This window comes from Topomyia yanbarensis, chromosome 1 (assembly GCF_030247195.1).
Source record: "Topomyia yanbarensis strain Yona2022 chromosome 1, ASM3024719v1, whole genome shotgun sequence".
Lineage (NCBI taxonomy): Eukaryota > Metazoa > Arthropoda > Insecta > Diptera > Culicidae > Topomyia > Topomyia yanbarensis.
In genome coordinates, this window is record NC_080670.1 from 203,582,659 (window position 1) to 203,600,768 (window position 18,110).

Sequence of the window (18,110 nt, forward strand, 5' to 3'; positions counted from 1 at the left end):
CTTGGGAATATATGTATACGTGTGAAAAGAAAGACAGCCAGCAGCAGCGGCACGTGACTGTATTGAGATGGCAGTGGAAAATCAGTCGTTTCCGCACGGCGAAGGACGTCGGACAGGGTTTTGGTGCTCCGTTGTTTTCACGGTAATTTTTATTGTGTGTTGGTAACTAATGTTATAGTTAGGATTTCGCGGACAGCGTTTAAACATAAAAGAGTCTAGGGAACTTTTCTTAATCAAGTGCAATTTGTTTTATGTACTTGCGCGGAAAGTGATTATATTGTATTCGGTCATTTTCTGTGAGGATGCTCGAACTAGTGCTTTCTAGAAGTTTCAGTATTCGTTAAATATGTAGTTAGAAAGATATACATGCGAGAAACTCGTCTATACAGTCCACCCTCGAGATAAAGAAAACATTGGTGGATATAGCTTATTCTAGAGGATTAGGCATCAATCATTAAATTACCAATTATTACTCACCGTATAATAAGCGGGAAAACATTGTCTGGTTCCGGTGCCCGGAAGTCCCTGTAATACAGCAGGAACGGATTCTTGCTTTCCACAAACAGAGGCGGAATACCCCCAGTATTCGAGACTATGCTGATATCCGCACAGTTCCTAAACGTTTCCGGTCTACCGCAACCGACCCCTTCCGTTCCGTTGTCACATCTGCCCCACATATTTCCGGTATAGTAAGTCCACTGCATAACACACTGCGTACAGGTAACGAACCGTGGTAGCTTCACCCGGTACCGAAAAATCTCCTTCTTCCCCGATTCCGGTGGTATGGTGTACCGAACCTCCTGCGTGCCACTTAAAAACAGCGGAAATCTATCGAAACACTCCTGCGTCGCTTCGTAGTGTGGATTGTTATTCGGACAAAGGAACAGCTCAAACCGGCCCATATGATTCGCAGTCAGCTCAATCTCCACGTCAATCTCCTGCCCGGCGAAATAACGGCGAGAAATTATCCCCTTCCCGAACTCGCCTCCTGCTTCGTGTGGCCGCGGACTTCGAAGGTTGTATGCATCTCCACAAACGCCACAATTGCCCTCGTTATGTTCCCATTGGACGGCATACCCACCACAGAACAGCTCATTATCGTTGTAGTTGACCGGATTGGGAAATCCGAAACGCCACATCGCATTACGTGCCGGTGGTTCCATTAGCCGACCATGTCCCAGCACTACGCTGCAACCGTACAGCAATTGAAGCAGCACCGATAGTGCTGTACCGTCTCGCTTGAGCCGCATCTGAAAATATAGAATAATTTGAATTAAAATTTGTTCATTTTCAGATGGCGTTTAAAATGAAACTGTTACAATTAATGACGTGGATTGCGTTGACGTGCTGGACACCAGCAACCGTTGCTATCAACAGTAAGCTCTCCACCAAATAGCCAATGCAAATTCTAAAGTTTTCTTTCATTTCAGTCCCCGGCTACTGCGATCACCACACGACAACCACCAGCCAGTACGAGGAATACTTCAACATCGACGAGATGGGCAACAATCGGACCGACAAAACCATTGTCGACTTCATTCTGTACGTACAGCTGTCCAACATGCAGGAAGAAATCGCCCTACTCCTGTCGACCAGTAACCGTTCGATGCTGCATCCCGATTACGAGAAAACGTACGAGATCCGAATCAGCAACGTGTACACCGTAATCTACAAGGAAACGCTGCGTATGTCAGCCCACCATAGCCACTCGTTTAACTTCTTCCCGGCGGAACATTTTCAGTTGCACATAAAAATAACACGTAAGGGACTCATAACCGTTCAAATCGATGGACTGGCAAAGCCGATTCTTTCCGTGGTGGATGAAACGCCGGCTATTGACGTGCACTACATAAGTTTCGGTTCGCGAATGAACGCCTATCCGATCACTTGGTATTTCTATTGCCGTGATCCTCCGACTACGCCGTTGCCACCGACGCTGAAACCGGGCGAGGATGAAGGTGAGGGACACTTCAGTCAGGATGACGCCGTTGAGTTGGATGAGAACAAGTGTCCCGTTTGTCCTAAGCCGGCCAAGTGCGAGGTAGTGGTACGGGCCTGTTCCGATACTTCCCAGGATGTGCTACAGATGAGTGATGCCGAGAAGCAGAAGTACTTTTTCTATTTCAATGTGTATTTGAGCAAGAACGGGAAGAATGGGAAGGCTATTGCTGCGGACCTTGGAAATGTTGTTAACAATAATATTGACTAGATGGATTCGAATCCTTTTGGACAGTTTCTACATATCGAAACGGGAAATGGATCGCATATCGATTAACCAGTACTTTTTCTTCCAATTCTACGCGATGTAACTTTACGCATATCTGGTTGATATCTTAGGATTATAGTACGAGCTAGTAATAGGCTAGGGTTACCAAATGGACTTCGAGTAAATTAAGAACAGGAAGGAATCTCGGACCGAGACAAGTTAGAATGATGTAGCACCAATGTCCACTAAAAATTTGAAGATTTTAGTTGCAATGAGTCGTGAAAGGTATGGAAGTTTCCCAACCACTTTATTGACAAATAAAAACGCTGGAAGGGAAGGGAGACGATTGAAATTAAATTCTCTCAAAATACACTTGATGTGTAAGATGTGCAAATATGATAAGGTTTGTGACTAAAATGAAGGACATTTGGAGTAAAATAGAGAACCCTTTCTAACAAGGTCGAAATTAGGGGCAAGTTATTTAAAACGATCAGTGGTTGGTAACCCTAAGTAATAGATCTAAGCAAAAGAATTGCACAATGTTTATAATCACACGAAGTGATGGTATTTATTCTTAAAACTGAGAGGCCAGCGTTGAACATTAAATATTTGTTTCGGAGCTACTTCTCAGTTTGAGATTTTTTTTACTTCTTTTAACCAATTGTTAGCTCTAGCTCAAACAGAATTTACTATTGAAATTTTCAAATTTATCACCTTCTTCTACATGTTTGTCTAGTCACATAGTTATCATGTTCTATATTTACATTTAAAAAAAACTACTACTTGTGATTCCAACAAAATACAAAAATGACAATAATGAGTAGCTGCAAAAAAAACTTTGTTAACCAATGATTCAAAATGTTGTACAATTATTTCATGAGATCAGATCCTATCCCCCTACAATGTACGAGTGCTGGGTCCCTCCCTACTGAATACAATATTACACGAGAAATCCTGTAAGATCATGGGAGAAATTTAACCCATGTACTACTACATAACCTATCCAAGCTATTTCATAAATCGAATTTAATACAATCAGCCTTATTCTGCATTACGACGGATAACATTTTCGAACGAATGTAGTTCGATCGAAGTAGGCTCCCGTTTGGTTTTGCTGTCGTTATAGAGAATACAGATCATATTCGTTCGAAAAGCGATACATCGTAATAGAGAATAAGGCTGAATATCAATTGAAATTCGATCGTAGCAACCGACGATGATGGAGGCGATTTTTCCTCGCTGTCATCCAGATCATACATTCTTGATGCTTGAGGTAAATGATATTATTGATTGTGTAATATACTCGTTTATTAGTCGGTGTGTTTTAAGCCCGATTTACTATAACCCACTACAGGTATACCTCGATTTAACATACTCACGATTTAACATACCCTCGATTTAACATATTTCGATTTAACGTAATTTTTGCCTCGATTTAACATACATGCAAAAAATTTTAATTTTTTTTCATTATCACTGTTACTAAAACGAAATGTTAAGAATCAATTTCAATTTTATACTATGATCCGCTTCCATTGCTTAAAGAAACATAATTTATTTTCGTTTTTTCGCTAGATTATGTTTAAGATTCTGAGATACAAAAACATTCTTATTTTGATACCGCACAACAAAATGAATACACGAATTTGTGGTTCAAGTTATTTCCTGATAATAGTTTTATGGGTTTTATGTGTAAGATAGATAACTGGAAAGATATGGTTGATGGAATGTATAGGGCGGTGACGAGATATTGGCGGACGGTGAGTCCCACTAATAGGCATTGGGGCTGTAGCGGTTATTACGAAACTGTTGGAAATTTGTAATGAAGTCATTACAGTTCCTCGTTGGTGTAGTGGTCAACGCACCCAACTAGAGCTTGAAAGGACGTAAGCTCGATTCCTGCTTAAGATAATATCTTTTCTCAGGCTGTATTGAACAGGTGAATTTCTCAGTGCATGTGGACATTTTTCAAAAAAAACTTCGTTATGGATCGAATCCTCTTGCAAAAAAAAATGCAAAACACGATAATTAGGAAGATTCAATGTAGGACTCCTAGTAAGCTCACGGTGTTTATTTATCAATACCGGTGCCGGTCATTACTTAATGTAAACAGAGGAAGCACACACGAGCAATGTTAGTCCGACACTGATTGTGATTATATTCTTTTTATATTACTGCGTATTCTGTATATCTGTATATATCACTCTCAACAACTGCAACGGGTAGAGAATGGTCGTTAGTAAAGATTGGGATTCGAATAAACTGTACTGGCATTTGCGTACGATTCAAGATGATCGAAGACTCTGGATACATGGTCCCCAGGAGTACCATAATAAAGGTTCACGTTCAAATAAAAATCTAGGAGATGGATCCAATAAATGCAAAAGGAGATAGATCTAATAAAATGAAAAGAAGATTTCCGTCTTTGTCGCCTTTTACAACGTGGGAGCAGGAAACAATTCTTGGCTTTAGCCATTACATGCTATGCGACTACTTTGGAGATCGATAATAGTGACATCAACATTCTAGCGAATTTCACCTCCATATACATAAGGATTAAACAAAAATTTAAAATATTCTTTGTATTGTAATTAAAATGTATCTGTCGTGTACAAAATGGCTTGTTTTGGATGTTTTTTCAGCAAGTAGAACTCCTGTGCTTACAAAACTTCGTGACTATTCGTTTGCTCGTGAACTCAACAAGTGTACTCTTTTTGAATTCTGCGATTATCTGATGCACAGGTTTGTCTACCAAGATAAAGATGAGACAAAATAGAAACACAAATTTTATTACTTACTAAAGTTAGGCATTGTACTCTTCATGCACACAATGGTTAATCACTTTGTTGATGTTAGAAAGAATCTAGTGAAAAAAATTTAACTAATACTGTACTGCCAATAACACTATTCTTATAAGTTATCCTGAACTCTGAGAAAATTTTGCGACGAACTTTATGATATGAATATCTGTTAGAATTGGCGAATACTTGGCAAGGTTAAGATAAATATGTTGTTTATGTTCAGAAGAGCAATCTAATTGTTTAATTGTGAATGTGGCTTCTATATCACTGTTAGGTGGATACAATCAGTAATATCCTCGTAAATATTTCGCATGATGAACAAAACAAATAATTCCATTCGAAAACAAATATTTCTTTTGTGTTTCGATTTAACATAAAATTCGATTTAACGTACATGATTGAATCAGAAAATGTATGTTAAATCGAGGTATACCTGTACTGCAACTATAGGTACACCTCAACTATAGGAGCACCCACCCTACCACAATTTTGGGATGAAAACTCAGCAAATTTAATTTCAACCATACTTTTTGCTGAAAATTCACTACGCGACAGTGACCGAATTTTCAGTAATCTGAGCTGGATTACTGATTGTGCTGTCAGTTTGACAATTAAATTGCAGAATTTCCAGCAAAAAGTATCTGTCAATTGGTTGAAATTAAATTGCTGTGTTTTCATCCCAAAATTTTGGTGTGTACGTTATTTATCGATAATAAGAAAATGAAAGTTCAAAATGACGAATCTCGTCGGCCTCTGCGCGCAAAGCATCGTCCTACATTGTCATTGCTCTCGTAGCTAACTGAAATAAGAAATGAATATAATTAATTAAAATAAAAAACATTTCCTATGATTTAAACCTAATTTCATGATAAAAGGTAAATATATCTCAAATACTCAACGTGGGGGATAGGTATTTTTACATAGAATATGTATGCAAGGTACGAAATAAATCGGTTAAGTAGTTTTTGAATGGCAGCTAACGCCGCAAATTGTGTTTTTTTCCGGAGACGTTCTTCAAAATTTAAAAGGGTTAGGGAAACCATTGGGAGTGACGTGGTCAATAAACGGAATGCCACTCCTTTGATACTAACATACTAGTCCTGATTAATTGCTCAGGGTTAAAGCACCATAAAACATAAAACATAAAACATAAAACATAAAACATAAAACATAAAACATAAAACATAAAACATAAAACATAAAACATAAAACATAAAACATAAAACATAAAACATAAAACATAAAACATAAAACATAAAACATAAAACATAAAACATAAAACATAAAACATAAAACATAAAACATAAAACATAAAACATAAAACATAAAACATAAAACATAAAACATAAAACATAAAACATAAAACATAAAACATAAAACATAAAACATAAAACATAAAACATAAAACATAAAACATAAAACATAAAACATAAAACATAAAACATAAAACATAAAACATAAAACATAAAACATAAAACATAAAACATAAAACATAAAACATAAAACATAAAACATAAAACATAAAACATAAAACATAAAACATAAAACATAAAACATAAAACATAAAACATAAAACATAAAACATAAAACATAAAACATAAAACATAAAACATAAAACATAAAACATAAAACATAAAACATAAAACATAAAACATAAAACATAAAACATAAAACATAAAACATAAAACATAAAACATAAAACATAAAACATAAAACATAAAACATAAAACATAAAACATAAAACATAAAACATAAAACATAAAACATAAAACATAAAACATAAAACATAAAACATAAAACATAAAACATAAAACATAAAACATAAAACATAAAACATAAAACATAAAACATAAAACATAAAACATAAAACATAAAACATAAAACATAAAACATAAAACATAAAACATAAAACATAAAACATAAAACATAAAACATAAAACATAAAACATAAAACATAAAACATAAAACATAAAACATAAAACATAAAACATAAAACATAAAACATAAAACATAAAACATAAAACATAAAACATAAAACATAAAACATAAAACATAAAACATAAAACATAAAACATAAAACATAAAACATAAAACATAAAACATAAAACATAAAACATAAAACATAAAACATAAAACATAAAACATAAAACATAAAACATAAAACATAAAACATAAAACATAAAACATAAAACATAAAACATAAAACATAAAACATAAAACATAAAACATAAAACATAAAACATAAAACATAAAACATAAAACATAAAACATAAAACATAAAACATAAAACATAAAACATAAAACATAAAACATAAAACATAAAACATAAAACATAAAACATAAAACATAAAACATAAAACATAAAACATAAAACATAAAACATAAAACATAAAACATAAAACATAAAACATAAAACATAAAACATAAAACATAAAACATAAAACATAAAACATAAAACATAAAACATAAAACATAAAACATAAAACATAAAACATAAAACATAAAACATAAAACATAAAACATAAAACATAAAACATAAAACATAAAACATAAAACATAAAACATAAAACATAAAACATAAAACATAAAACATAAAACATAAAACATAAAACATAAAACATAAAACATAAAACATAAAACATAAAACATAAAACATAAAACATAAAACATAAAACATAAAACATAAAACATAAAACATAAAACATAAAACATAAAACATAAAACATAAAACATAAAACATAAAACATAAAACATAAAACATAAAACATAAAACATAAAACATAAAACATAAAACATAAAACATAAAACATAAAACATAAAACATAAAACATAAAACATAAAACATAAAACATAAAACATAAAACATAAAACATAAAACATAAAACATAAAACATAAAACATAAAACATAAAACATAAAACATAAAACATAAAACATAAAACATAAAACATAAAACATAAAACATAAAACATAAAACATAAAACATAAAACATAAAACATAAAACATAAAACATAAAACATAAAACATAAAACATAAAACATAAAACATAAAACATAAAACATAAAACATAAAACATAAAACATAAAACATAAAACATAAAACATAAAACATAAAACATAAAACATAAAACATAAAACATAAAACATAAAACATAAAACATAAAACATAAAACATAAAACATAAAACATAAAACATAAAACATAAAACATAAAACATAAAACATAAAACATAAAACATAAAACATAAAACATAAAACATAAAACATAAAACATAAAACATAAAACATAAAACATAAAACATAAAACATAAAACATAAAACATAAAACATAAAACATAAAACATAAAACATAAAACATAAAACATAAAACATAAAACATAAAACATAAAACATAAAACATAAAACATAAAACATAAAACATAAAACATAAAACATAAAACATAAAACATAAAACATAAAACATAAAACATAAAACATAAAACATAAAACATAAAACATAAAACATAAAACATAAAACATAAAACATAAAACATAAAACATAAAACATAAAACATAAAACATAAAACATAAAACATAAAACATAAAACATAAAACATAAAACATAAAACATAAAACATAAAACATAAAACATAAAACATAAAACATAAAACATAAAACATAAAACATAAAACATAAAACATAAAACATAAAACATAAAACATAAAACATAAAACATAAAACATAAAACATAAAACATAAAACATAAAACATAAAACATAAAACATAAAACATAAAACATAAAACATAAAACATAAAACATAAAACATAAAACATAAAACATAAAACATAAAACATAAAACATAAAACATAAAACATAAAACATAAAACATAAAACATAAAACATAAAACATAAAACATAAAACATAAAACATAAAACATAAAACATAAAACATAAAACATAAAACATAAAACATAAAACATAAAACATAAAACATAAAACATAAAACATAAAACATAAAACATAAAACATAAAACATAAAACATAAAACATAAAACATAAAACATAAAACATAAAACATAAAACATAAAACATAAAACATAAAACATAAAACATAAAACATAAAACATAAAACATAAAACATAAAACATAAAACATAAAACATAAAACATAAAACATAAAACATAAAACATAAAACATAAAACATAAAACATAAAACATAAAACATAAAACATAAAACATAAAACATAAAACATAAAACATAAAACATAAAACATAAAACATAAAACATAAAACATAAAACATAAAACATAAAACATAAAACATAAAACATAAAACATAAAACATAAAACATAAAACATAAAACATAAAACATAAAACATAAAACATAAAACATAAAACATAAAACATAAAACATAAAACATAAAACATAAAACATAAAACATAAAACATAAAACATAAAACATAAAACATAAAACATAAAACATAAAACATAAAACATAAAACATAAAACATAAAACATAAAACATAAAACATAAAACATAAAACATAAAACATAAAACATAAAACATAAAACATAAAACATAAAACATAAAACATAAAACATAAAACATAAAACATAAAACATAAAACATAAAACATAAAACATAAAACATAAAACATAAAACATAAAACATAAAACATAAAACATAAAACATAAAACATAAAACATAAAACATAAAACATAAAACATAAAACATAAAACATAAAACATAAAACATAAAACATAAAACATAAAACATAAAACATAAAACATAAAACATAAAACATAAAACATAAAACATAAAACATAAAACATAAAACATAAAACATAAAACATAAAACATAAAACATAAAACATAAAACATAAAACATAAAACATAAAACATAAAACATAAAACATAAAACATAAAACATAAAACATAAAACATAAAACATAAAACATAAAACATAAAACATAAAACATAAAACATAAAACATAAAACATAAAACATAAAACATAAAACATAAAACATAAAACATAAAACATAAAACATAAAACATAAAACATAAAACATAAAACATAAAACATAAAACATAAAACATAAAACATAAAACATAAAACATAAAACATAAAACATAAAACATAAAACATAAAACATAAAACATAAAACATAAAACATAAAACATAAAACATAAAACATAAAACATAAAACATAAAACATAAAACATAAAACATAAAACATAAAACATAAAACATAAAACATAAAACATAAAACATAAAACATAAAACATAAAACATAAAACATAAAACATAAAACATAAAACATAAAACATAAAACATAAAACATAAAACATAAAACATAAAACATAAAACATAAAACATAAAACATAAAACATAAAACATAAAACATAAAACATAAAACATAAAACATAAAACATAAAACATAAAACATAAAACATAAAACATAAAACATAAAACATAAAACATAAAACATAAAACATAAAACATAAAACATAAAACATAAAACATAAAACATAAAACATAAAACATAAAACATAAAACATAAAACATAAAACATAAAACATAAAACATAAAACATAAAACATAAAACATAAAACATAAAACATAAAACATAAAACATAAAACATAAAACATAAAACATAAAACATAAAACATAAAACATAAAACATAAAACATAAAACATAAAACATAAAACATAAAACATAAAACATAAAACATAAAACATAAAACATAAAACATAAAACATAAAACATAAAACATAAAACATAAAACATAAAACATAAAACATAAAACATAAAACATAAAACATAAAACATAAAACATAAAACATAAAACATAAAACATAAAACATAAAACATAAAACATAAAACATAAAACATAAAACATAAAACATAAAACATAAAACATAAAACATAAAACATAAAACATAAAACATAAAACATAAAACATAAAACATAAAACATAAAACATAAAACATAAAACATAAAACATAAAACATAAAACATAAAACATAAAACATAAAACATAAAACATAAAACATAAAACATAAAACATAAAACATAAAACATAAAACATAAAACATAAAACATAAAACATAAAACATAAAACATAAAACATAAAACATAAAACATAAAACATAAAACATAAAACATAAAACATAAAACATAAAACATAAAACATAAAACATAAAACATAAAACATAAAACATAAAACATAAAACATAAAACATAAAACATAAAACATAAAACATAAAACATAAAACATAAAACATAAAACATAAAACATAAAACATAAAACATAAAACATAAAACATAAAACATAAAACATAAAACATAAAACATAAAACATAAAACATAAAACATAAAACATAAAACATAAAACATAAAACATAAAACATAAAACATAAAACATAAAACATAAAACATAAAACATAAAACATAAAACATAAAACATAAAACATAAAACATAAAACATAAAACATAAAACATAAAACATAAAACATAAAACATAAAACATAAAACATAAAACATAAAACATAAAACATAAAACATAAAACATAAAACATAAAACATAAAACATAAAACATAAAACATAAAACATAAAACATAAAACATAAAACATAAAACATAAAACATAAAACATAAAACATAAAACATAAAACATAAAACATAAAACATAAAACATAAAACATAAAACATAAAACATAAAACATAAAACATAAAACATAAAACATAAAACATAAAACATAAAACATAAAACATAAAACATAAAACATAAAACATAAAACATAAAACATAAAACATAAAACATAAAACATAAAACATAAAACATAAAACATAAAACATAAAACATAAAACATAAAACATAAAACATAAAACACAAAACACAAAACACAAAACACAAAACACAAAACACAAAACACAAAACACAAAACACAAAACACAAAACACAAAACACAAAACACAAAACACAAAACACAAAACACAAAACACAAAACACAAAACACAAAACACAAAACACAAAACACAAAACACAAAACATAAAACATAAAACATAAAACATAAAACATAAAACATAAAACATAAAACATAAAACATAAAACATAAAACATAAAACATAAAACATAAAACATAAAACATAAAACATAAAACATAAAACATAAAACATAAAACATAAAACATAAAACATAAAACATAAAACATAAAACATAAAACATAAAACATAAAACATAAAACATAAAACATAAAACATAAAACATAAAACATAAAACATAAAACATAAAACATAAAACATAAAACATAAAACATAAAACATAAAACATAAAACATAAAACATAAAACATAAAACATAAAACATAAAACATAAAACATAAAACATAAAACATAAAACATAAAACATAAAACATAAAACATAAAACATAAAACATAAAACATAAAACATAAAACATAAAACATAAAACATAAAACATAAAACATAAAACATAAAACATAAAACATAAAACATAAAACATAAAACATAAAACATAAAACATAAAACATAAAACATAAAACATAAAACATAAAACATAAAACATAAAACATAAAACATAAAACATAAAACATAAAACATAAAACATAAAACATAAAACATAAAACATAAAACATAAAACATAAAACATAAAACATAAAACATAAAACATAAAACATAAAACATAAAACATAAAACATAAAACATAAAACATAAAACATAAAACATAAAACATAAAACATAAAACATAAAACATAAAACATAAAACATAAAACATAAAACATAAAACATAAAACATAAAACATAAAACATAAAACATAAAACATAAAACATAAAACATAAAACATAAAACATAAAACATAAAACATAAAACATAAAACATAAAACATAAAACATAAAACATAAAACATAAAACATAAAACATAAAACATAAAACATAAAACATAAAACATAAAACATAAAACATAAAACATAAAACATAAAACATAAAACATAAAACATAAAACATAAAACATAAAACATAAAACATAAAACATAAAACATAAAACATAAAACATAAAACATAAAACATAAAACATAAAACATAAAACATAAAACATAAAACATAAAACATAAAACATAAAACATAAAACATAAAACATAAAACATAAAACATAAAACATAAAACATAAAACATAAAACATAAAACATAAAACATAAAACATAAAACATAAAACATAAAACATAAAACATAAAACATAAAACATAAAACATAAAACATAAAACATAAAACATAAAACATAAAACATAAAACATAAAACATAAAACATAAAACATAAAACATAAAACATAAAACATAAAACATAAAACATAAAACATAAAACATAAAACATAAAACATAAAACATAAAACATAAAACATAAAACATAAAACATAAAACATAAAACATAAAACATAAAACATAAAACATAAAACATAAAACATAAAACATAAAACATAAAACATAAAACATAAAACATAAAACATAAAACATAAAACATAAAACATAAAACATAAAACATAAAACATAAAACTCATGAAGAAATATGTGTAACATGACAATCAATAATACAGTAGGGGTGGTAAAATGAACACGTTAAGCAAAGTCATTATTTTCTACCTAATAAGTGGTTGAGATACTACAATCACCTTATACGTTTCTTGTTAGACATGTTTTGTACATATTTGGTGAAAATATTTCGACATAAACACAAGTTTTCAAACATTATTCTTGATTTCAAAACATGTCCAAAAAAGAGACATGTTTATAGCGAGTGGGTAAAATGAACATGTGCTGGTGGTAAAATGAACACCTTCTAGTAACCTGCAAAATGTTCTGTATGTATGCAATGCTTAGCGTTGGAAAGCAATTTCCGAGCAATGCTGATGTCCCAGCGGCTCATGAGCATTGCATACACACAGGGCATTTTGTAGGCAAAAAAACTTGTCACGGAAAAATTAAATTTTCATGTAATACTAACCAATTTGCAATTCTGTGACATGGAAACACATCTACAAACTTGGGGTTATCCATAGGTGTTTAAAATTTAAGGATCTGTTGGAGAACAGTGAAGATATAGCAACTTGAACTTAGCGATTAATTTTGAGGCTTGGTACTTGGAGCAGCAAGATGGTTCATATTACCCCCACTACAACCTGTTCATTTTACCCCCTAAGACATTATATTTTCAAACAGCCGTTCCGCTTGAGCCGATTTGTCCTGATCCCTACTTATTGCTGTGAAATATCTGCAAGAGGTTCAACTACTGTCATGTAACATCATTTTCACAATAAAATTAAAATTTCACCACAAAAGACCTTATATTCTACATGCCGAACTTAGCATCAGCGACAAACATGAATGCCGATTTTGGTTTTCATCATATTTATTTCACATTCGACAGCTTTTTATCAAAAGAAATTATTTCAATATCCTTTGAATACTTGGCAGGTCACGTTTCTGTGAAGTTTGTTCTAAATTTGACTAACATTGACTTGATTTGGCTACCTGTTCATTTTACCCCCCCCCCCCCTTCATTTTACCCACAAGTCCCCTACATGTGCTACTCCAATGTACAAGAAATTATTCAGTACAATGAGAGCAATTATTATAACTGATTGATTATTTAATGGACTGCCGAAATTGGTTACTGGATTTCGATTCTTCGATACAGGTTTAAACAGTTATCATTCCACTCAGACAAAACCATGCGTACTCCCTACGCACACTAAATGCCCAAGGGATTAGTTTCTTGGTTGGTCAAATAAAAACTAAAGCGAAGAAATTTGCTTGCTCAGTTCAAAGAAATGTCAGCTCGATTGGCATCTCCGGGCGGATACGTGTTGCCCTTCAATGCCATCAAACCAAAGAACATTTAAAATTACATGCGAAAAAATATGTGCGATTCAGAATATAACGGAATGAAGGCTGCTTAATTATTTGCATTAAAATAAGATCGGAAACCATTAGTTGCATAACCGAGGTGGTTCATTTTCAAAGAAGGCACTTTATTAAAATAAGTGATAAAGGACGCGGACGAAAATAGCTGACTACCGCCAGTGTTATTAAGTGTACTTAATTAGATCAAAAGAACTACCTTCAGGTGTTTTCGGATAGCGGTTATTATCCTACATCACAGTGGTCGGATGCTACCTTGACTTTCGCCGGTTTTCGGGAGAACTTTACAGGCTCAAGAGCTGCCAACTCGAACAATCAAATTGACACGCGGAAAGGTATTAGAACTATTTAATGACACACACTACCAAGGGCAGAGGTGCATCAATCATGATGGTCCTGGGGGTCCAAAATTTAAACTTAATATCATTTCAAACCTAATTTTTCACATATTTTCGTTAAATATGGTTAGTACGTATCAAGTATTGTACAATGTTCATTTCTAAATCGAAATTTAACAAATACCCCCCACCCCCTGGATTTTTTTCCTGTATTCGCTCCTAACTGGGACAATTGTTAATCCCAAGCATTCTTCCCCAAGCAGTCTGTGTGGGATTGAGAGTCTACAATCTAAGAAGTTTTCCGTGCTTACACAGCACAACGTAACGTTGCAGAAATATCTCAGTAGTAGTTTACTTCAACGTTGATATTCATTTGGCACAGTATAACTTGGTCAATATTTTTCTTCAAGTCGACTGCGAAATGTTTACCAACGAAATATTGCACTTCAGAACAGATATTTTGCAAAGGTTTCCTCATATTTTCTAAAAGTCTCTCCTCTATAGTAGCTCATATTCATGAGAAAACGAAAATTCGTTGAAAAAACACAAACACTTCCTAGGAATATGAAAAGACTCACCATTGCGCTATCTGTGCGTCAACGCGTGCTTAGTTTTCAAAATTGTTCATAAAGCGGTACCCGTACCGCAGTGAAGAATCCAAGTGCGACGCGAAGGCGCAGGTAGAACGATTTCATCGCACGCACTCACTGCACACTCAAGCGAGTGCAATATTCAAACGCAAACCTTAGCGAGTGGCCCTCTGTGTACAAGTTCGAACGTGTTCGGCGTCATCTCGTCGCGTGATCAGGATCGCTAATTTAGCGTCTGCTGATGGGCAGAGTTTAGTTTTCGTTTAGATCCGATTTTTTCCCTGTTCATATGGGGTTGTGCGTCGCGTTCTGTTACAAAAAACATTAAATGAGCGTTCTATCGGTTTGTACGATTTTTTTTTGAATTACGACAATCGATTCGAGTGCGCGATGGGACCTTTGTTTATTAGCAAAAAAAGGAAAAAAATGGTGAAAATTGATCAGTGAAAAATCTTTAATTAGTGAGTGCTAGGGGTTAAAAGAGAAAATGTGAATAGATGCAATTTGGATTGAAATATAGCACCGTTCTTAGATCGGATGCTACTGCTCTGTTCGAACCCATTTGACGTAATCAGCAGTGGTGTCACATTGGAATCTGTGCTACAGTCGATAAAATCATTTTGCCGTCAGTAGTGTTTAAATATAATAGTATGAATAGAGTGTAAATAGAGAAAAATCTGTCGGAAGCAGCCAAAAGAGTTAAACAAAATTGGCGATTCTGTAGAAATATTCGTGATTGTGGTAATGCTCGTTATTCACAAAGTTTTCGTGATTGAAATAGGCCGTTGTGTTAATATCAGTACGTACATTACGTTTTGATTTGTTATGTGATTCCGCAGTCCAAGTGCCTTTTCCAGTTTGAGTAAAGAAAGCGGAAATTGGCAATTTTAAAGCAGAGTATGCGAAAGTGAAAAGTCTGATGAAAATTAGTGATAATCCCTTGTAGTGCAACAAAAAAAAAAATGAAATGGATGAGTGAATAAGGAATGTGATTAGCTTTTATTAACAGCAAATTGAATGACCGATGCCATTGGAACTTGCAGATAGACGACGCATTTCGCAATTTCGATGTAAGTGAAACAAAGTATGGGTTAATATTTTGGTTGAATTTAGGGGAGGGATGTTCAGAAATTTCGATTTTGAAATGAACATTGTGTAATACGTGATACGTACTAACCTAATTTAATGAAATTCGAAACAATGGTTTGAAATGATTTTGAGTTTAAAACTAAATTGAAACTACCTTAAAATTTTTCAACAAGTTTTCAGAGGAGACCCTGTCCCCCAGGACTGAATGCTGTTAGGATTTAGTCTTCGCTGGTCGTGGCAAATTGTTAATGAATTTGAGAATGCTTTTTCAACCTAATTTGGTAAAAGTTTCATTCATTGCTTTAAGGGTCAATTTGAACTAGCTTCTGGTTTTACATATGCTAATAGCATCTAAAACCACTGCATGCAAAAATTCATTATCCACGTTTCAATATACGGATGGATAGATGTTAAATTATGACCGAAGTCAGTCACTATTCCAATCAAATCGAAATGTTTCAGGCACTTAACAAACGGAAGACCGCCAAGGTGATAAAAGTTGAGACCCTTTCCATGTCGAATATCGATGGCCCCCATTGACCGTAGTAATGGCAGATTCGCACATCATACTACAGCGCAGCGATGACAATGGCATGCTTGTAACACTCCAGTCTCGAACATCGAACATGAATATAATAACCTTTAATTTTTTACTAGTTAATATGTACTATTAACACGAAGTAAATCCATACACTAATAGCCATTCACGGCTAAAAGGAGGACGGACACGACTCGGCGCAGCAATTTTCCTATAAAACAGTGTGTAATTTAATCTTAAAATATTACATACAATAATTGTTTGCAATGTAATCGATTAATAATTTAAAATTTAACACGGTAAAACGCAACGTATAGTATAGAAAACCAATCCACGAGACAGGCCCTTGCCGAAAAGGAATGAAGGAGCCAAGAAAGGGCGTATAATCTTCTCCCAAGCTTGGTAAGCCGTCCGAATAAATTAACCCGCATAATCGCTTCTTTACGCGACGACATTATCAACCAACCAACCACCACCGCCACTCTGAATGTCTGCTGAACGCTGGACTGCCCATATCTTGTTTTAAAATAATAATAAAAAGCGTATGACCGCCCGTCCATGGCTCGCCCCCTGTGCGCAGATGCTGAAGATAGTGTCATCACAACGCTTCGTCATTGACATATACAATG

General features: G+C 28.7%; 2 protein-coding genes across 2 annotated transcripts in view; one reads left to right on the forward strand and one right to left on the reverse strand.

Moving 5' to 3' along the window:
- LOC131688725 (uncharacterized) overlaps positions 1 to 18,110 on the reverse strand; it is a 90,488-nt gene that overhangs the window by 1,482 nt on the left and 70,896 nt on the right. The window contains exon 4 of the mRNA XM_058973206.1: positions 478 to 1,250. Coding sequence (XP_058829189.1) covers positions 478 to 1,250 — 773 coding nt within the window. The remainder of the gene's footprint in view (positions 1 to 477; positions 1,251 to 18,110) is intronic.
- Positions 59 to 3,047, forward strand: LOC131688735 (uncharacterized). The gene is made up of 3 exons (XM_058973218.1): positions 59 to 142; positions 1,295 to 1,376; positions 1,431 to 3,047. Exons 1-3 carry the CDS (start codon positions 68 to 70, stop codon positions 2,207 to 2,209), a joined length of 936 nt encoding a protein of 311 aa, XP_058829201.1. The 5' UTR covers positions 59 to 67; the 3' UTR covers positions 2,210 to 3,047.

Bases quoted from the DNA above. Each gene is read 5' to 3' on its own strand.
- LOC131688735 (XM_058973218.1), top strand. From the start codon at position 68: ATGGCAGTGGAAAATCAGTCGTTTCCGCACGGCGAAGGACGTCGGACA. The intron at 143-1,294 runs GTAATTTTTATT...GTTCATTTTCAG, and splicing joins GGTGCTCCGTTGTTTTCACG to ATGGCGTTTAAAATGAAACT. The intron at 1,377-1,430 runs GTAAGCTCTCCA...CTTTCATTTCAG, and splicing joins AGCAACCGTTGCTATCAACA to TCCCCGGCTACTGCGATCAC.